General features: G+C 42.7%; 2 protein-coding genes across 3 annotated transcripts in view; one reads left to right on the top strand and one right to left on the bottom strand.

The window, feature by feature from the left end:
* The first annotated feature begins 5654 nt into the window (after positions 1–5654).
* Positions 5655–12252, top strand: LOC147051958 (ataxin-1-like). Of its 2 annotated transcripts, XM_085918323.1 has the most exons (3): positions 5655–5896; positions 9206–11224; positions 11324–12252. In XM_085918323.1, the coding sequence occupies exons 2-3, from the start codon at positions 9440–9442 to the stop codon at positions 11993–11995; spliced, it is 2457 nt and encodes an 818-aa protein (XP_085774449.1). In that variant the 5' UTR covers positions 5655–5896; positions 9206–9439; the 3' UTR covers positions 11996–12252. The 2 variants fall into 2 exon arrangements, with proteins under 2 accessions (XP_085774449.1, XP_085774450.1); XM_085918324.1 differs by lacking the exon at positions 5655–5896 and having other exon boundaries at positions 6773–11224.
* A 143-nt stretch (positions 12253–12395) lies between these two features.
* The window catches only part of itga8 (integrin, alpha 8), a 33608-nt gene continuing 25238 nt past the window's right edge, over positions 12396–20765 (bottom strand). Inside the window, exons 24-32 of the mRNA XM_085918322.1 lie at positions 20419–20524; positions 19545–19703; positions 19206–19322; positions 19032–19145; positions 18753–18854; positions 18568–18690; positions 16718–18496; positions 15619–15768; positions 12396–14777 (exon numbers count right to left, since the gene is read on the bottom strand). Of these exons, the coding sequence (XP_085774448.1) occupies positions 18407–18496; positions 18568–18690; positions 18753–18854; positions 19032–19145; positions 19206–19322; positions 19545–19703; positions 20419–20524 (811 nt within the window). The 3' untranslated portion in view covers positions 12396–14777; positions 15619–15768; positions 16718–18406. The remainder of the gene's footprint in view (positions 14778–15618; positions 15769–16717; positions 18497–18567; positions 18691–18752; positions 18855–19031; positions 19146–19205; positions 19323–19544; positions 19704–20418; positions 20525–20765) is intronic.

Genomic DNA, 20765 nt, shown 5'->3' with positions numbered 1-20765 from the left:
GCAATAATTTATATAAACCGTGGTGAGAATCGACCTTGTGTTTGGAAATTAGAGTTATAACGCTTATACAAACATTTGCTCGGATAATTTCTCAGTAGATGGCTAGAGTAATCATACTTGTTCAAAATCTATCACCGGAGATGTCATTGAAGTTAGGATCATATATTACATAACGCTATGGACAAAGTCTAATGAATAAATAAAGCGCTGTGTAATTGTCTTTGCTTCCAAACCAGAATCAATATCAGTACTTTTCAATATACCGCACGGCCATGCTATTATAAATGAACTCATTTCTAGGCTAGTGAATAAATAAATGTTATCAAGCACATTTTCCGAGGCACGCTGCGCTCTCTGCTGCTGTTATAAAAATAGATGTGCGGAAAGTACAAAACTCACCATGAGTGATGTCCAATCATGAAGTTCCCATGCGAGTGTGGGTATTAAATAACCTTTTGGACTTAACCTGCTTTTAGTTCTCTTTGTTTAGTGTTATGTTGATTTTTGAGCAAAACAGTTGTCTTGACAACCACGGAGGAGTATTTCCTCTCTCGCTTTGATGACTTGGCGTGACGTATATTTGCTGCAAATACATTTTTGGGTAAACATGGAAAATATGCTTGACATTTGGTATCTGTTCCATTATTTCCATTTTTATTTAGATTTAATTATATACAACTTAGTTATATACGAGACAATGTTTATTTCAATCTTCTAATTATATATTATCGATTTGAAAATATGCCATAATATATATCAATCTATCTCCATCTAAATCTACACGAGATAAACAATATCATTAAATGAAGAAAACATTGAGTACGATTTTGTATTTCAATTGTATTTAGCGCTGCCCTCTGCTGGTGCAATGCAGTTACTGCAGTGGGGAGGGGGGGGGGGAGGGGGGTCACCGAGGTCATTTAAGTGATGGTTGGGTTCGTCATATGGACACAGGCTATCTGATCACATGACACAGCATGTAAATCAATATGTTACAAACATGCTTTGAATGCGGCGTTGCTTTTATACCAAATGGGAGTTGCCTGCGGATCAAACCAATGATTTACACTCTTTGGCATTTTCCAGATACTTTTGGTTCCCTGCGATTCTGTTACTCCACCCCCACAAATCACTCCCGCCCCGGCACTGCCCAAACTATGTTGTAGAGACGTGCGTAAGCAGTGACTTTCTATTTTGAGCTGAATGAAAAAGGAGTCTTGGCGCTCAGACTCAGCCAAAAAGAAAGCTGATTTATTCCGATGCTTTTTGCTTTCAGTATCTACACGAGAAACTAATTGCGTTTCAGTGTCATCCATGTTGGAAAAGACGTCTTGACTAGAACATATTCCAAAAAAAAACAAACAAACCTTCAGTTACTAAGCCACTGTTTAAAATTCCTTATTCGGTCATTTCAGCCATTTTTCCGCAGGATCTCTAGCCGCAGTTACGTCGTTTTAATGTCATCCAGACACGTCTTCAACTGTGACTAGCGACTGCACTCTGGGCAATTTGGATTGAAAAACATTCAGATCCTAAAAATAACAAAACGTTTCCAAACTTGTTTCCGGATATAAAACGATAAACATCCTCCAGTACAATGACCAGCCAGTGTTATGGGCATTTGTCCATAACCATTTCCTGGAATGTAGAAATGAAATGCCCCAAAGCTTTTAAAGTACTTCAAATGAATTGAAATGCCTTTCTTACAACTTGTTTTCAGCATTAAGAACAGCAGTATTATTCACACACACATTTCAAGCAAGTGTGGAATATTTCATCTCTGCTTGTGAATTACAATTTACTTTTTTAGCCACTGTGATAGAAAAGAAACAACAGAATAACTACTACCTAACAAATGAATACATATAATTAGCATAAATGTCACTATGCACCCGATGTTTGTGATTGTAAATGTAACATTTTAGGGTACTTTAAAGTCCACATGCTCATATATTGCATATTCATGCTCCATTTAATCTGAATCCATTTCATAGCCACTGGCAATATCTATTATTTAACTAACTTTGAATATAGCATGTAGCCGAACCGGATTAGCTAGACTTCAAAGAAGCCAAGCTAATAAATGTACATGCTAAGAACTGTGTCCTAAAATATCATTTTACGATGTGTTAACGTTCATACACACCTCAAAATAACAATGCTAAGAGGGGCGCTAATGCTAACAAGGTGTCCTGGCTGACAAACATATATGATGGACCAAAACAGGTGATCTAAGGACACCACCTGCAATTATATACATGGTTGTTCTTGAATCCTATAAACTGCACAAATAATTGAGTAGTTTTTAATTTCAAATTAATACACGATGTCCCTTTAATTCGTAACGCTAATATCAGTGACCGTCTTCTTACCCCGAGGCACAGTAGAGAAAGCCATGCGGTATAATATTTTCAAACAGCAAAAAAAAAAAAAAAAAAAGAGGTCATCCTCTATTGCCGATTTTGTACTGTGGCCATTAACTAATTGACAAGCTCTCAATAGTCTCTTTCAGCGTGTCATGCTCCCCCGCCATTGAGCCACGGCCACGTTGCTAGCCGTCTTTCTTAACGCAGGACTGGAGACTGTGGAGCGGGCCTTGTTGCCATGGCAGCAAGCACTTTCACATTCTCCCCGCATAGCATTGGAGCGTTGGTGCTGCTACTTCCGAACGGGTGCCCAGCCACAGCCGGAGGACGGTCTGCTCTCAGACAGGACCTCGCCGGAGTGGTTTTACCTCCCACTCTGCTAACACATGCTACCATAATGCTGCCACCCACTCACTATTCTCCATCTTGTATTTTATTAATGCAAAGGATTCCCCCAGGGTGCCCTCCTCATCCCCGTCTTCCCTGGTAGGACAGAACAGAACAGCTTCAGTTGATTCACTTTTGGTTTTTACAGTTCTTCATTTCCAGGAAAGACACGGTTAAAATTCAAACTATCATGTTACATGTCTGATATGCAGAGGCAAAGTAGATGATTTATTCTGAGTCATATAATTTCTTTTTCTCCCTCAAAAGAGTCTCAAATAGTCGCAACTCAGCTCGAAGAATTAATTCTTCGAAAAAAAAAACCCTCAACGTACATGTTTTGAAAATCAATGTAGTTTTTTGCTGTTGCCTTTGAGGAATTATTTCAGGAATGTGTGGCCTCACCGTGTCATGTCCTATTCACAACAAATTCCGCTCTTTTTCTTCATTTCTATATCTACCGTCCTTGAAAAAAAAAAGGTTGTCTGCAAAGAAACTCACGAATAATATCAACGATCCCCGTCTATTCAATTTTAATCACAATTGAGGTGGACCAAAGATTCAAACCCAGAATCTCAGAACTGTGAGACAGATATGCTACCCACTAACACAACAAAACATTCTCTTTCCACTTTAATAACGTCATTGAGTCCAGTGTTCTGAAAGTAAACAAACTCAATTGAAGCGGGCGCTTACGTCATATTGTGCAACAAATCTCAACACACCCCAGTTAATAGTTGTGGGAATGAGCTCCCGAGTCAGCAGGCCCTTTGCTGACATTTTGCCTCGGCGTTACGCCGTAACGCGACAAGTGAAGTCGGAAGCCTCATTTACACCCACCTAGAGTTTGCTGACCTGCTGAATATTCGTCATGAGAACATATCCCTCATTAAATCAGCTCGGGATCCATTCATGTCTGTTTGCATGATGTTTTTTTTTTTCTACTGCTCATGTGTGGATCAGTAAAAACATGTCTGGACATGTCTGCCACACTTATAGGAGGATCTCACAGCATCGCTGCTGTGAAGGAACATAGAAGCCAGAGGCGAGAGAAGATACTTGGGCTTCCATTCATTGTGGACGCCCACACCTTTTTCAAGGTAACTTTTGGTTTGAGTATATTTGTTTTGTTAAAGTGTCGGGTATAGAGATAATGTATGTGGGTGTTGAATAATGGAGGATTGTTAACATTCAGCAGGAAAGTGACTTCTTAAAGAGATGCGATGCTTATTTTTAAAGAACAGCTTAAGTTTGTGGTTATCGTAGCATAGACTGCAGTTGCATAGCAATGGTGGAAGTAGGGCACGGAGTTGTGTTGAAGAAATTACGAGGTTCGGCACTTGTATCCTCGTTCAGCGCAGCGCAACTTTTATGCATCGTGGCTTTCATTGCTAGAATTCCCACTTGAAAGCTTGTTTTAGCTCGCTTGACTGATTCGACTGTTTAATGAGGAAGGAATACTCCAAATCTCTGTGCATGTGTTGAGATGCTAAACTATCCGAAACTACATTTGCATTTCGAAAAGTAACGACAAGTTACTAGAGAAAAGGTCCTTCATTTTAGTCTTTGTTAGTTAAAATCATTCACGAGCTTTTGGATTCATTTTAAATTGCAATTGAAAATGAAAATGTCAATATTTTATTTTGGTATTACTATAAATCATGACACAATATTATTACCTTTTATGTTGTATTTGTAAAATATTCCATGAATTTAAAAAAACTAAAGTTAATATTAAAACCAATAAAAACAAAAGCAAAGCATTTGAAAAATAAAAAAATGAATAAAAACTAAATAAATTAAAAAAATAACAAACCTGTTCTAAAAACTAATTAAAACTAACGAAATTAAAAATAAAATAATCACCAAAAAATAAATAAAACAAACTATAATAAAAAAAATCCCAAACTATTATGCAATGTATCTTTACCACCTTCTGTCCAGGCTCATTCAAAGACACCATTGGAACTATTTGCATTCCGCCAAAGGACCTCTCAGGGTATTTATTAGTCCTCTCTTCGAAGTGTACGATTTTGTTGGATTGTCCCCCTTGCACCCTCCAGCGTGTTGTCAATTGGAAGGGGCCACCCTGCATGTGGCGCCTGCAGAGGAGCAGATAGCAGTCTGTCTTGGCACTAGAGTCCCTGTCTGCAGCCTGGCTCTCTCTCTCTCTCTCTCTCTCTCTCTCTCTCTCTCTCTCTCTCTCTCTCTCTCTCTCTCTCTCTCTCTCTCTCTCTCTCTCTCTCTCTCTGTCTCTCTCTCTCTCTCTGTCTCTCTCTGCCCTGTGCCTAGCAGGGGAAAGAGGTCCGAAGAGAGCCAAGTCAAGTAGCTGGGTGTGGGTGGTAAAATATCTCCGGGGGCAAAAGACAGCGCAGGACTGGTTGTTGGTTACTCTGAGTCATTTTCCATCTGAAGAGCAGCTCAATCATCGCAGTGCAGATTAGATGGAGATTTGCCTCTGGGGGGGGGGGGCAATGCATATGAAAATGAACAAGGGCAGAGCATTACAGGGGCTTTGCTATCACACTCCACAATTTAATCCTCTGTCAGTTTTTACGAACGTGTATCTGCGCCAGTCTCTTTGCCTGAAAATGCCCATGTGAATAGTTCTTTATCTTCATGCACATCCATGTCTGTCTATGCAAACCCTGCTCCAAGTTCGCCTCCCTCCTTCGTCCCTCTCCGTCTGTTGCTCGCTGCCACCCTCCCTCCCTGTGTGAGCGTAGTCTGGGCTCGGAGCCAAGTAGTGTGTGTGTGTGTTTTTTTTTTTTTTTTTTGAATGAATACCTGATGGCTGATGGGGCTGGCGGAGGGGGAGGAGCCATGTCAGTTGGAGTACTGAGGGAGAGAGGCAGGGAGAAAGAGGAGGGAGAGGGAGAGAGGCAGCCAGGCAAAGAGAGTGAGCTGGCGGTCTGGTGGCCTTGCATAACACACGTTGGAGAAGCCTCGCACGCAAGACCTGGCGTGGGCTTTTTGCACAGGAAAGGGGGGGGCCGGCGGAGGGGGGAGACCTCCTCTGCCATCAGGCCGATTGCAGGGGCGACGGAGGGGCAACAGGGTCTTCGCTACTGCACAAAGGACGTCTCCGGGATTTCAGAGGAGGAATCGGTGCACATGTTCTGCAAGCGGTGGCTGTGGAAGAACTGGTGAGCTATTCTTAGTACTTGAACCAGCAGAAGGGTGAGGAGGGAAGAGGGGGGGCGGTGGGAGGAGGAGGCTTGTCTCTAAGCGTTTTGATTTGTGGCATCGTAGTATTTGCTGTCCTGCTACTATACGCTGTCATGCTACGAAAGAAAAGGCTGGAGATGTTGAAATTCGTTCAGATGTTGAGGTGACTGCTCTGAGAGGGGAGGCGGCTTGCATTGTCAGCATGCCCCCCCCAGTGTATGATCTGTGTATGTCCGGCACTGATGCAGAACTCTGGAGTCATTGTGGAGATAAACAGCCTGAGCCCTCAGCCCCAGTGCCTGTTCTTTGGCTGTAGTCAAGCACACGGCTCGGCCCGCCTCTTAAAGGGACACGCACGCGTTTGTTTTACACTGAGAAAAAGGGGGGGGGGGGGGACGACGACAATAAAATGTCTCTTTTGGATAAACCCCCCCAGACTGTATTGTATCAATCTGCCTTGCTGCGATGAAGACGGAGATCTATTTTTGCGCAGAGAATCCCACATGCGTGCCCTTCTCGGTAATTCCCCCCCCGCTGTTTCATGCATAAGCTCAAATTGATGATGGTGATGATGATGTTTTTGTTTTCTAAATATAGCCACTGCTGCACAGGGCTGTGAATCCATGTCTGGTTCTAGCAGGTGAGATATGAAGAAAAGCCTTACTGACATGAATGTCAGTCCAGGGTCATTTTATTTGTGCCGTCTTTTTTTTTATTGGGGGGGGGGCTTTGTAATTGTAGCCGGGACACTCTAGGTACGTAATCACTCCTTCCTTGCGTCTTCCTGCTGCAGAGAGATGTTATTGCTATGAAGTTGAGGATCAATGCGAGCGCAGGAAAGGGTTGGGGGGGGGGGTACTGCTGCGTAAGATAAGACATGTATTTGCCTTTCACCTGGAGACACAACAGCCTCACGCACATAGCGTGCCGTGTGTGTAGATTTTTTTTTTCTCTGGGATTCTCACTCATCATATAAACATGTGTCCCCCTCCGCCCCTCCTTATCTGATGTAATACTTCGCAGAGGGGACAGTCCAGGGCTGGATCCGGAGTGTCCACGGCGTCTTGACTCGCCGTGACATTTGTGTCTTGAAAGCGCGCCTTTGTTCTCTGTAGCACAGGGGGTTGCGTTTGCTAGTCACTGATCTAATAATAGGCGGGAAGATCAAGCGATGATGTTAATGCCTGACCATGTGCGCAGCGGGTAAAAAGACTTGGGTCGTCTTTCGCCTTTTGTGCTGAGATGATGTCATTCCAGGTGTTGCTGAGGTGGGCTTGTTGCCACAGAGTGATGCTGCACGCCGTCTAGCGTGAGTGAGTGAGTGTGTGTGGTGACATCGCAAGGCGGGGGCTGATGCTGCAGGCACTGCTCAATGTGGGTCAGGAGGAGCCGCGCTGTCTTTCTCACCCCGTTCCTCATTCCCAATCCTCTCCCTGCCTTGCTGCCATCCACATCCTACGTTGCCATTTTTTGCTATCCTCCCCCTCACTCGTTGTCTACACCCCTCCTTTGTTACCTCTTGTGGCTGTATGAGGCTTTTTGATCACATACAGTGCGAAGATTTTTTTTTTTTGATTTTTTTTGCTGCTTTCTTGACAAGCTGCAATCTTGTTTTATCTTGGAATAAGCTAATCCAAACAGAAACTGACCAAGGTCCATTTCTGATGACTCTATATTTTATATAGGCCACTTGTGTTTGCTTAGTGTGGCAAACCTCCTATGTAGTATATAAATATATTAAAAAAAAAGCTCATTCCAGAGTAATGCTATGCAGGAATTGTGTGTGTGTGTCATAGTCTCAATCTCTGCGGTGCCTCGAGCTTGTCTTGCAATTTAGCCGTGTCTTGGTCATTGACCCAAAAATAAGCCTGCATAAAAGAACAGAACATCTAGGAAAGCACATTGAACAAGTGGAAAGTTATCCAATGGGAATTTGGATGAAAATCTGCTTCTAAAATGTTGTCTCCCGTCATGCTAATGCATCACGTGTGTCTGTCTCTTGATGCGTTTTCAACTTGGCTTTTTTTTTGGCGGGGCTTTTTTAGGGTTCACTTCTTTTTACATTTTTACATTACATCATTACAAGTGATAATTCGGGTAATGTTGATTTTTATTATTTCACATCTAAAATGTTTTTCCAAATTCTAACAAATCAGAGGTTGAGCAGTGTTTCCTGACATTGTATTTGACAATAGTGGTGAGCGTGAGGTTGTTTCAGAGTTTGAGGCTGCATAGTAAACAAATCTAACAAGGTCGACTCGTGCGTGCGTGCTAACCGTATGCATAGCTATGCAGCTATAAAATATGTCGATTTATGCCTACAGTCAAATATTGACAATGGGCTTGTTGACAAAGATACATACATTATTTTAGTTGACTTTTAGGATTACAACTCTGCAGCAAAACCCAACGGTAATAAAAATTGTTACATCTTACAGAATGTACCTCAATTAAATGTCAGCTAGTTTTGTTCCATCTGTGTAATGTTCCGGTCGATGAAGTCTGCCTGGAATTAATTGTTTATATTTACATTAGCCCTGACTGCAACTCAAGGCCTTGGAGAGTTTATATAAAAAATAAAAAAAAGCAATGTACCACTCTTTACTGTTCTCCTGTAATGTGAGCTAACAGCAATGCACATGCACTGGACATGAGCGTGTTGCCCAGGAAACTCCAATCTCCCAATCATAGATGAGATAAAAATATCATTTCACGGTTTTCCCTCATGGAAAATGCTGAGATGGTTGCAATTTATAGTCTTGCATAAATTTCTGAATGAATGCGTAAACAGTCCCGTCAACAAAATATGCAAAGAATAACATACTCCGGAATGAAACCACCAGTCTGGTAGGATAGTTTTAGTACACGAGTTGTGTTTATACCACCTAGTGGCTAAAACAGGCAGAAACAGTCTTACAAACATGAAAGCAACCACATTTTTCAAGTGGATCACTATTATGACTGCCTTTTTAAGTAGTGACACTCCGCTGTAAGAACCACTTGAGAACCACATGATGGGAATAACTGTCACATATGTCTTCAAAGGGCTGTTTTCAATAGAAAAGCAAAGCAACAAGTGTTGCATAACCAGGATGTTTCTATACAATACTGATGGTATGAAGCCAATAGACAAAGACTCGAAAGCTGTTGCAAATAAAGATTTAGTTGCACATTTTGTTCCCCAGCTTCAAAGGCTGGATCTTTCCTTGCATGGCTAGTGGAAAGATTGAAAACTAGTCAGAGTAAAAATTGATGTATGTACTTACCCATTGTGTTTTCTTTCTCAGTCATCAGATTCCAGCCAACATTGTGGAAGAAGTGGATCCATTAGAGATGATTCCACATGAAGTTTATGGAGCTCATTTTATGAGCTGTCCCTTGTGTGGATTGAGACCTGGAGCTGTATGCTAGTGAGCACTAGCAGAGCCATTGCACCCTGGCAAAGAGAAGACATAAACACTGAGAGTGAGCAGGAGACAATAGAAGCGCTAACAAGAGACACTTAAAACCAATCTGGCACAATGAAATCCAATCAGGAGCGAAGTAATGGATGCCTGCCGCCTAAAAAGCGAGAAATCCTGGCGCTGGAGCAAAGGCCAGTGGCAGTGGCGACGTCAACTCCTCCAGTGGTCCATCAAAATCCCGCTCCACACACTGAGAACCTAGCATGGCTGGCAAGTGTAGCCAGTGAACGCTGCAGGTCCAGAGACTCAGAGAGCCCGAGATGTCCCATCCCGTCTACTTCGTCCTCTTCCCCTCCCACGATTCCGACTTCAGCGACGACTCTTTCAGCAGTGCCGCTGGCCTCGCTACCTGCAGTTTATTCCACAGCCATTCCTCAGCCCACAGGAACCATCCAGTTTGCTCAGCTCGGACCCAATGTTCAGTTCATAAGTTCCGGGCCCTACGCCGGTTACATCTCTTCTCACGTCGTTCCGGCCAACACCAGCCCGATGGGACAGCGCTCTCACCTGGATGGTTACACTACTGCCCTGATCTCGCCTGGCACCAAAGGGGAACAGCAGTTCCAAATCGGCCTCTCTCCCACAGAGCTCACTCCCGTCTCCCTTCCAAGCTCTCCACAAGTCACCAGCCAGTACATCCATCTTGATAGCAGAACACCTTTGACCGTCAGTGGAGCCACTGTCTCGACACCTGGAGCTCACCTCCAGCTCCAGCCTCATCATGCTGTCCTCCCTCAAACGCTCACTCTCGCACCCTCCCAGCTGGTTGTTCAGTATGCAGACGGTTGTGGTGGAAAGAAACCAGAGGTGCACGCTAAGGGTATGCTGAACGGTGAATTAGAAGTAGTCAAACAGATGAAAGCTCCCACCCAACCAGCAAATCATCAGCAGGTTCAGAGCTATGAGGCAAGACACATCCTTGTGCCCGCAGACTATGGCCAGAACCAAACAGGCCTTCAGACCTCCTTAGTACTTGTGGCCCAGCCTAATCATAGCACTGATCAGGAGCATGGCTCGAATAAGATTTCCTTAGTTCAGACTGAAAAGGGAGGCATCTGTTTAGGGAAACCTATATCGAGATCTTCCTCCTACTCTTCCCTCTCGTCATCAGAGGTGATGAGGTCTGTCACACCCCATACGGTCATTCAGACGACTCTAGCCCCCGAGGAGCTGCCAGCAAGTCTTTATTCTTCCACACAAGCCCCCATCATTGGCTATATTACCAGTGGCAACCAGCATGCGGTCAGCTACCACGCGGCACTGCCGCAGCACCTGGTCATTCCCAGTGGTCAGTCCTTGCTTATTCCAGTCAGCAGTGCAAATAACGGCACAGAAATGGAGACCAGCCGCGCTGTCAGCTCGCTGACCGCGACCACAACGCCTCAAATATCCACCGCCATGCCTCATGCCTATCTTGCCACCGCCCTGTCCAAATGTGAGTCTTTAGGCAACGATGGAAATCATGTTCCTTCCTTGATCGGCCCGGCTCCTGCTCTCCCAGCCCCGGTCCCTGCAGCAGTGGCAGCAGCTCCCTCCCCAGTCCCGCCTCCAGTTACTCATCCAGTACATGCTCCAGTCCCTGCTTCCATCCAAGCTTCACCCAACATGTCCTCTCCCTCCTCCCCTGTGGCTCTCCCGCCTTTCTTTATGCGAGGCTCAATCATTCAACTTGCTGATGGGGAGCTGAAGCGTGTGGAGGACCTCAAAACAGAGGACTTCATCCAGAGTGCAGAGATCAGCAGCGAGCTGAAGATTGACTCAAGCACCGTTGAGCGAATCGATAGTGGCCAGAGTCCTAATGCTGTGGTCATACAGTTTTCTGTGGGGGAGCTGAAGGCCCAGGTGGGAGAAACATTTTTCTTCCATGGTGTCTCACTACTGTCCCTTGTAGATAATCACCGCACAACATTAACATTTCGCAACTCTTGTGTGTTTCTGCAGGTGTGTGTGGAGGTGCTGGTGGAATACCCTTTTTTTGTATTCGGACAAGGGTGGTCCTCATGCTGTCCCGACCGGACCACGCAGCTCTTTGAGCTGTCCTGCGCTAAGCTGTGCGTAGGTGATGTTTGCGTGTCATTGACTCTTCGGGGTCTAAGGAATGGTTCGCTAACAGACAGCCAGTCTTTGGGGGCTCGGCTGAAAACCACAAGACTGTCTGACCCTAGCAACAACACAGGCGCAGCTGTCAGCAACAGTCCCAGGCCAAACATTACAGGAATTAACAGCGGTATCGTTATGAAGGCTTCTGGTGCCGAGAGGATAGCTGGATCCGTGTCAGGACGGCAGTTACCAAGCGAAATGCAACTAAATCCAGGATCAGCGGAGGGGATCTGTGGAGGAGAATCTGTGTTGGCAATCTCTGCAAGTGCTGGTAAAAGACAGGGATCAGAGAAAATAGATATGCCCACGCTCTGCAAAATACAGTCCAGAGATCCAGACAGAACCACTGTTCGCAAGAGACGATGGTCCGCTCCGGAGAGGGAACAGACTGAAAGGGTAGACGAGGAGCCTCCGTTGACTCTACTCAAACCCTCCATCATCTCACAGGAGGTGAAAATCAGCATAGAGGGCCACTCCAGCAGTGGCAGAGAAAAATGCTTGATCAAACTATAGACTATGGGAGGGAGCTTATGAGAAATGTTGTTTGTACTGTGTTTATTTACTCTGTGTTCTCTTTGTTCAGACTACTATAACTTAGCAGAGTCTATTTACACAGTATCACTATTTTTATTTCTGCCATAGGTTCAGACACCTTTGAGTACAGTGTGTGGTCACGCACACTACAATCAGTGCAATCAAGCTGTAAGCAAAAATGAGTGCAGTGTGAATGTTGGGGAAGATATACCTTAAAAGTGTGTCATTGATCATGAGCTGGATCTCCGTTGTCACATCGTCCCCAGGACTATCGCGTTCCGGACTAAAACGTGAACAAGCACAGAACCTAGATTCATGTGTAAAAGGCGAGCCATCTGGGTTATTTCTTGAGATGGCGTGACGTGATGTGTGGTAGCGCGTTTAGGAGTCAAAGATCAACCATTGTACGATTTCATGATATTGATTTGGCAATAATCATTGCAGAGATCTTTGTCACCTCACACATGTGTTTATTTTTCAGTTCTCATTCAGTCTTTCATACCACGGAGTGTATGTGCTGTCACCGAGTGTGTGTATGTTTTGTGTGTTTGTCAACAGTAAGGCACTCAAAGTGCACAGGGGTCAGGTATGAATGTCCTCAATACTGACTTATGAAGTCACGGATATGTCGTTTGCTGCACCTTCAATTAGTACAATGCTCGACAATTTGATACAGACGGGTTTGCAATATGTGTGTGACAGCAGTCACACTATCACACATTCCTGTAGGAGTTGAAGTCGAAAGAAAGCAGATGGCCTCAAGATCTTTTTTTTTTTTCTGGGCATTTTTACAAAAACAATCAAAATACCACCAATATATTCATAGCATCAATGGACTCTCTGAAAAAAAAAAAATAACTTTAGGAGTACTATAGCTTGTAAATAGGGTGGTACATACTTCAACCATTGACATTTTTACAATTTGGGAGCACACCTTGGTGTCCATTAGTCCGTTGGGTAAACTAGGGTAGAGTGTTGCTTGATTGTCATAAATGGACTCGCATTGAACTGGCATTTCTGAAACTGTATAGATCTAAACTGCAATATGACCAGAAGCTGGCAATCCAGCAGTAAACAATTGCCTTATTACGCATCCAGCAGACAAGAAGAAACCTCAACCTACGTACATTTGGAGGCAAGCAGAAGCCTGATCAAATTCACTCTCCCTCTTAGCTGTTTGGGTTTCCTGAGGGAAATCCAGTTTGTGGCACCACAGCTAGTAAGTGATCCTCTTGCTCGCTATCAGCTTCCAACTCCCTTTGCAGGCTGGTTACCCTGGGCATCTAATTCCGCAGTTCCACTGCATAGTATTTACTCAACTCAGATTTACTTTTCCGACTTCAGCACTGTTGGTTTTTGGTTCTTGGAAGGGAAGACACGACGGACAATATCAAGATAGTCATGGTGACGTAACTGCGGAGGTATCTGGAAAAATTCTTTGTTGAGGATGGAGCTAAGGTTCTGCAACAGGGTAGGCTAACTTTAGCATTCGTTTGTGTGTTCTATCCATGTATTCTTCTAAACTAGTCAGCAAATGAGTGACCATCAGAATCTCCACCTCATGCGCCAAGTAAGTACTGTGCAGTGGAAATAAGGCATACTGCTCTGTGGGCTTATCAGGTACATTGGGTCCTGCACAACAAATAACACATTATTTAAAATTGTACTTAAAAACAAAAGAGTACCTCCTCTCATTTCATCCATTTTTTTTAATCCAGGTTCTGAATTGTTCAATGTTTGGATAATTTCATCTTTGAAATTCTAGGCCAAATTCTGAGTTGCTCTACGAACAAAATGTTCGTCTTCCGATGGCAAACTGTTTCTGTCTCGGAAAAGAGCCGTATGAGTAATAATCGTGGCGATGCTAAAGCACAATATCCTCTGTTAAGCTACTTAGCTGAAGGCTAGAGAGTGCTCAGTAGAGCCGATGGAGATTGATGAGTCAGGTGATCATATTGTTAGGGACATAACCTGATCAGGTTGTCCTGGTTGAAAAAAAAAAACAGGAGGGGCAGTAGAATAAAAACCTTTTTTCCTCAATGAAGCTCTTGTCTTCAAGTACACACCTGCTACATCAGCGCCACTGCGGCGTTCGTCTTTTTGCTATTTCATTTCCTTTTAAGAATAGAGCCAAAATTCTACAGTTCATTCTCAGGAAGGGTATGTGTGTCCGTACGCATGTGTGTGTGTCTGAGACGGTATGTGGATGATCACTTGTTTTTGTGTACTTTCTGAGCAGCAGCACTTTGATGAAGCATCCGGTGGGTGTTGGGTTGTTGGCAGAGGCGATGGCGGTCATGTTCCCAAACTATCGGTGAGGATAATCAACTGACTGTTTATCATCATGTCCAACGTGTATAATGATAGAATAGTGAGGCCGGGAATGTAAACACCCATTGGACAAACTATCTCACCTTTATTTTTGATGATGGATAGAGCTACTATTTAGAGAAAGAAAGTTACTGAAAGCCAGCTAGCGTTGATTTGTACAGTATATTGTATCTTAGGATGTGTACAGTGTGTGTATAGATATTCTAACCCTTATGTAGCCCACGTACTGTGTGTGCCACGGCGCTCTTTCTTCAATCATTCCATTGATGCAACCATCAAAGTGGTCCTGTTGTTGCTTCAATTCATGAATGTGACATCATCTTTGAATTCGGACTTGACCTTGCACAGTGTAAAATTCAATATGTGATGATCCCATTCATCGTGATAGCCAATGTCCTTTTCTAACTCCTGTAGGTGTTTTCTTGTAATTCTAAAAAAAAAAAAAAAAAAAAAAAAGAAAAAAATTCCAACAACTACAAAAACACAAAAAATGACTGTTCTGCTTGTGTTTTGCTCAGGCTAAATACTGCCCACTGACTGTTGTACATCCAAAATCTCACATTGATCACTTCAAGGCATAATGCAACTACTCCAAATTTTCCATTCTAAGAGAAATGTTTGGTGGCGAAGCTTGCCAATATCGTATAGTATACTGTATTTATGTTGTGTATTGTATGACCCCACTACCTTGCAGTCTGGTTTACTAAAAATGCTTTTAAAAAAAATGCACAAATTCCAAAAGGATGTCATGTTTGAGAAACTACACCCTATTGTTGGAAGCAGCTTATGTGTTTGGACTATTTTCAGTTGGAATTTCTTTCTGCTGACACTAATCTAAAATGGCATCACAGCATGGATAATTTAATAAAATGTGGTGTTGACACCAGAAGAAAGAGTTGTTGAAAAAGGTTTAGAGATTGCATAGAAAATACAATGCCATTCACGCAAAAAAAAAAAAAAAAGAAGGTATATTGTAATGTACCAGACACTTAAAACTTGGGACTATACATGTACCTTTGGGGTCAAGTTACAACACTTAGAGTAGCTACTTGTCCAGCAATTAGCCAGCTGACTCCGAATGACAGTGTAGCTAACAGAGAGTTAGCTTAGCATAGGCAAAAGTAATGCATAAATAAAAGTGAAACCACCTTAAACTCCTCGAAAGAATTTCTCAAGTGAAAATGAAGTATACATGCACACAGTTTTAGTCTCAATAACCATGTAAAATATGATGGTTTGTTTCTTTTAATTAACAAATTGCATTATTTTACCTGGAGATGGCGGCCTTGCAGTTGTCAGGGAAATAGACGTGGCTCAACTCCTTAGTAAACCACATGCCGTTTTTGAATGGGAAGTTTTTTTGTGTGTGTATAAAGGTTGCGGAGTTTGGCAAACGCATCCTCGGCCACTTGCCTGTTGGACTGGCATACACAAACAGACAGACGGGTACACAGACAGACAGACAGATAGCAAGGTGGAAAGATCGATAAATAAATAAACACATGATTCAATAATAATAATAATAGCCAATTCAACTACAATATCCTAGTGAACTAAATTAGATAATCGTACTGAATGATGTCGAGATAATGGAGTACTGGATTGCACTTTGACATATGTATGGGGCCAACTTTTAAATTGTAAATAGTGAAAGTCTTCCAAAATGTTGTTGGAGAGGATAATATAAAAATTTAAAATACCCAATTTACATGATCACGCGATGAGCAGAATCATTCAGCATTTTGCTTCAGTTTACAGCAGTTCAACACCCTCAGTAGGAGCACTTTCTTTTCAAAACATCTGTACGCTGACTTTGTAAAGCAATTTTGTAACAAGGGTCTGTTTGTTGGCTAACTCTCAGCCATCATGCCCTATATCCTACAACACTTTATTATATATCAATAATGTTCCCCTGTTTTGATGGTGTTGAGGTTTGCTAGTCAAAAACTGTTAAATCTTTACTTACAATGTTTGGTTTCAAATTTTATCAAATATATTCAAAGAAATAAAGACTCTAATGTAATTCAGTGGGACTCTTTTTTTTTTTCTTCTTTCTGCCTTTGTTTATCCTGTGAGCAAATATAAGGTTTCCAATTACATTTAAAATTCATTTACGAAGCTACACACCGAAGCTTTTCAATAATTTATGGACCAGTAGCATAATTTTAAAATATTTTCAAAAATATTAATGGGATAATGAATATGGAAACATATTGTGCTACATTTTTCACCAAGAGACAAGAATTCTTCGATACAGATGTTTACTGTGATCTTAATTTGTTTGGACATCACACCGTAGAAATGGTGAGACACATATAAACTTAGATTTACAAAACATACACATTAAATACAAAAGTAAAACATACATACCTCTTTGGCCTGTCAGTGAACAACCGGGTACTTTACTTAAACTGTTTTAACATATTAACTTCCCGATAACGCGTCCTAGGTCGGCCATTAACTATTGCCTTCCCGCTTCTTTCTCAGAAACAGGAAGTGCCCTCGAAGTAGGATTTACTTTCGGTTTCAATTGCAATTTAATATTAACAAGACACTACTATAAACTATAAACAAATAACAAGAAATAAAAATAAATTCACACAAAAATTATTTGAGCATCATGTAAAACTTGGACCATCGTTAAAACTGCAACAGCTCCGCCCAGCGGCGAGAGACACAACTGCGTGCCGACTTCGGCAGTTACACATCTTATTCAAGGTTGTGGTCTTATTTCTATCATGAACACAAAATAATACGTGTGAAATGCCCTTATAATCCGTAATAATTTGCCTTTTTATTTCATTTTTTACTTTAACCACCCCCGTGTTGCCTTTCGAGGGCACCGTTCATCCTCAAACTGGTGTGCTCTTCATCTCTTCTTACCGTTAGAGGGCGCAAGAGTTCTTCCTCTGAAGTGTAGATGTGAAACATCCTTTTTGACAGGCAAACTAAACAAATGGGGATAATTTCATAAAAAATCTTTGACGTCATATTTATTCTCTGTGGTGTGTTTTCCCCATTTACAAAGCAACAAAACATTTTAAACGAAACTCAGATCAATGTCAGAATTTAACATTTACTTTTAAGAGATCACCACATGAATGGTATGCGATAAACCATACATGTATAAAATTAAAAAAAAAGCAAAACCTTGAGCTAGTGAGAGACTGAAACCTCAGATGATCATTTCATATATAACTTATTTCCATCTCCCGTGATTTGGTGTGGCACAAACCATTCAAGACAACTTTTTTTTTTTTTGATTGTGTAGCAAAACTAAAATCTATCATACCCACGACTCACTTCAGTATATACATTAAGCTCTGATAAAATAATGCCAGTGTAAACAAGCTTCAGTATCACGCAATGTACAAATATTGCACGTACATTCATAAATACACACGTTTGCTTTGTGCCTTCATGTTAATGCATCCCGATGTGTGTGACACATCGGACGCACAACACAATATCGGATGAAGAGAAGCCCCTAAATTAACACATACACACCTATAATGTACAGTCCCTGCACACAAATACATATCTACACAAACACCCACCGGTCACAACATTAGGTACACCTCTCATGTTAATCTTTTTGTTATCTAGATGAAAAAATGACCAATAAGTGATCAAAATACAATTTTGGGGGTTACCTAATATCGTGGCTAGCGAGTGTATAAGCTCACATTCACACAAACACAGATCAGGCCTCTGTGTACCTCAGTTCATATAATGTGGATTTGTGAAGAACTTTCTTCACACTGTTCTCCTGTGGTCCTAACTCACCACTGACAACCGATCCCAAAAATGTCTTCCGCTGAAGTGTGCTTTGATCCTGTACTGTCAAAGTTGAGAATCTTTAGTCTCCGCCTGATGCAGATTGTAACAAGTCGTCCCTCCCGCCGTGCCAGTTCATCGACGGGAGAGGCAGAAGATCTGGAGTCGAGAAAACGTCAGGTCCAACAACTCCAGATCTCTGTTTGGATTGGATTCAGTCAGAAGGTGCACATTCTTCTTAAAACCACAATTCCTCCTAATTAGGAAGTGTTCTTAATCATTCTAAGCATCTCCCGTTCGATCCGACGTCAGCTGCTCTTGGTCGGAAACGTTGTCCCCGGCTGGCGGCCTCGCCCGATCGAAGAAACCGCACTGAGAGAAATACCAGCGACACTTTAGCGGACCGACGATAACGATGTTGGAAACGGTGGTAAATAACAAACCTTCCACATGGCGAGCGTTAGCATGGCTAGCACGAGTAGCCCGAGCAGTATCGCTAGGATGATGACCCATAGTGGCACGGCAAAGGACACATCTGGTGTCCCCCATAACACTGGTGTCCCCATCTACAAACAAATAACCATTCAAATTCACATCGAGGCAGAATCGAGCCAAGTCGAGATCTTACCGAGATGGTACGTTGAGGCAAGTTGGGGGGCTGGACCCGATAAGGCACGGCCAGGACCACGAAGGTCACAGTCGAGTTGAGAATGTAGGGGTCATTACGCCGCTGCGGGACAAAATGAAATGTTATTTGAGCAACAATCATAATGAAGCGTGCCAAAGGACATTGACTCAAAGGTCACGGGTATGACTTCAACCTTTTAAGTTTAGTTACGCAGCAAGCCTAGCAGGGGCCCGATAAACAAAGGGTTAATGAAGCAAAGATGTGGAACCAGACACTGACCTGCAGGAAAGTATGCGCCCAAAGTCTTGACCGGATTTTAAGTACAGCGCTCTGGCCACGATCTAAGCGGCCCACCACGCACGTGATTCTCAGGCAGGAGATGTTAGTGCAGTTCTGTGAAAAGACACAACTGGAGTTTTTGGGATTCCCGTGCAGGAAATGTGTTTTTCTTACCAGGGTTTTACCGCTGTGATTATGGGCGGGGCTAGCGGCTCGCTTGTGGCGGCGAAGAGGATCGCTGGTGTTCCTCAAGAAGCCGAGAAGTTCGGGAGTATCTTGGAGGGATGAAATCTAACAAAAATAAAAATGTAGAAAATACTTCTGAAAACCTTCAATGAGTTGCTTTTAGAAAACATTAAAATAAATTCTCATTCTAGATCGCTATTGGCAATTTGGGGTGGACCACTTTTCCTGAGAACAACCCAATTGATGAAGTCACAAGTAGTAATAGATTGATGGTTAAACTAGTACACAACAATATTGTGATTTTCTTTTTTTTTTTTTTAATCTTACCTGTAGCCCAAGTGGGTTGAGGCTGCTATTCGTCCGACAGCTTATTGGCCCATCAGTTCTAATCTCCATGGCATACAGCAGGTTCTCGTCACGGAAGCGGGAAGGCCATCCGACCTCAACCTCGGCCTCTCGAATACTACTGGGACCCGAGTTATGGAGCTGTAGACGTTAGAAGTGGTGGAGAAGTTAGTGGTTTTATTGCTGTGGGCCTCAAGTGACTATCGGCTATAATTGGGTTATCATAACTGTGGCGTGATGACACGGGCCACCTGTGTTTTTTTTGGGCCGCGCACTAATAGGCCTTCACTCAGTGGGGATTGGAGACATAGACAAGACAAATCTACAACTCCAACCCTCGTTTGGGCGACGGGGGAATGAATCGAGAACTTAAATGAACCATCAATTCAACAAAGCCACCTTTCCACTCACTCACACATTCTCACATAGACACACACGGTCATTAACAGTGAGGTAAGTCATCCAAACAGGACATGATCCTGATGCTGCGGGGCAGGAATTCTGGCTCAAGGAGCCCCAAAATAAAAAAAAATGTCCTCCTTAAGTAGAAGCAGCTGCCAAGTGGGAAAAGTACCGCCAATGAAAATCATTATCAGCTGCAGGAGAGGGCCAGAAACTTTAAAACTTAAAGACATCACATGTACAGCACATGGACAAGCACACAACATACACTCATTGTAAACTGTCGCCAGTGTGTCTGCCAATTTCCCTCCTTTTATCTGTCGTCTGTGACCTTGTTTTGGTTCTGGCTAATTATCCCATGTTGGGACAAAAAAAAAAAAATCACACTAATCCTGAATCTTACCTGACTCCACAGTAGTAATTACACCTAATGACTGACTTGGTCGGTGTTTACCTCGTAGATGTGGGTCACTTGCGGACCAACGTCGTCTTCCTTGACGGGTTTCTCTTTGGGTTCCCAACGTGGGAATGGCAAAACCACCTGAGAGGGATGAGACACCCTGTGGAGATGAGGGAGAAAGGAAGCGTGATTAGTTAATTCATGATAATATTGGTTTAAGATAACTACTGAAAATAGGGCAACTTTAAAGTGAGGCTTGGTAATATATTTAAATACGCTTTGGTGCTAATGAAAAGAGAAAATAAAAGAATAATTGGAGACTGGAGACCTTTGCCTGGGTTGAAACATTTCTCATTGACAAACTCAAACTAGCACTTGGAATGTTTACATTTGGCACTTTT

Source organism: Syngnathus leptorhynchus, chromosome 8, assembly GCF_054491065.1.
Source record: "Syngnathus leptorhynchus isolate UIUO chromosome 8, UIUO_Slep, whole genome shotgun sequence".
In the NCBI taxonomy this organism is placed as follows: Eukaryota; Metazoa; Chordata; class Actinopteri; order Syngnathiformes; family Syngnathidae; genus Syngnathus; species Syngnathus leptorhynchus.
Note: the sequence above shows the minus strand (reverse complement) of the source record. Positions and strands in the feature narration are given on the sequence as shown.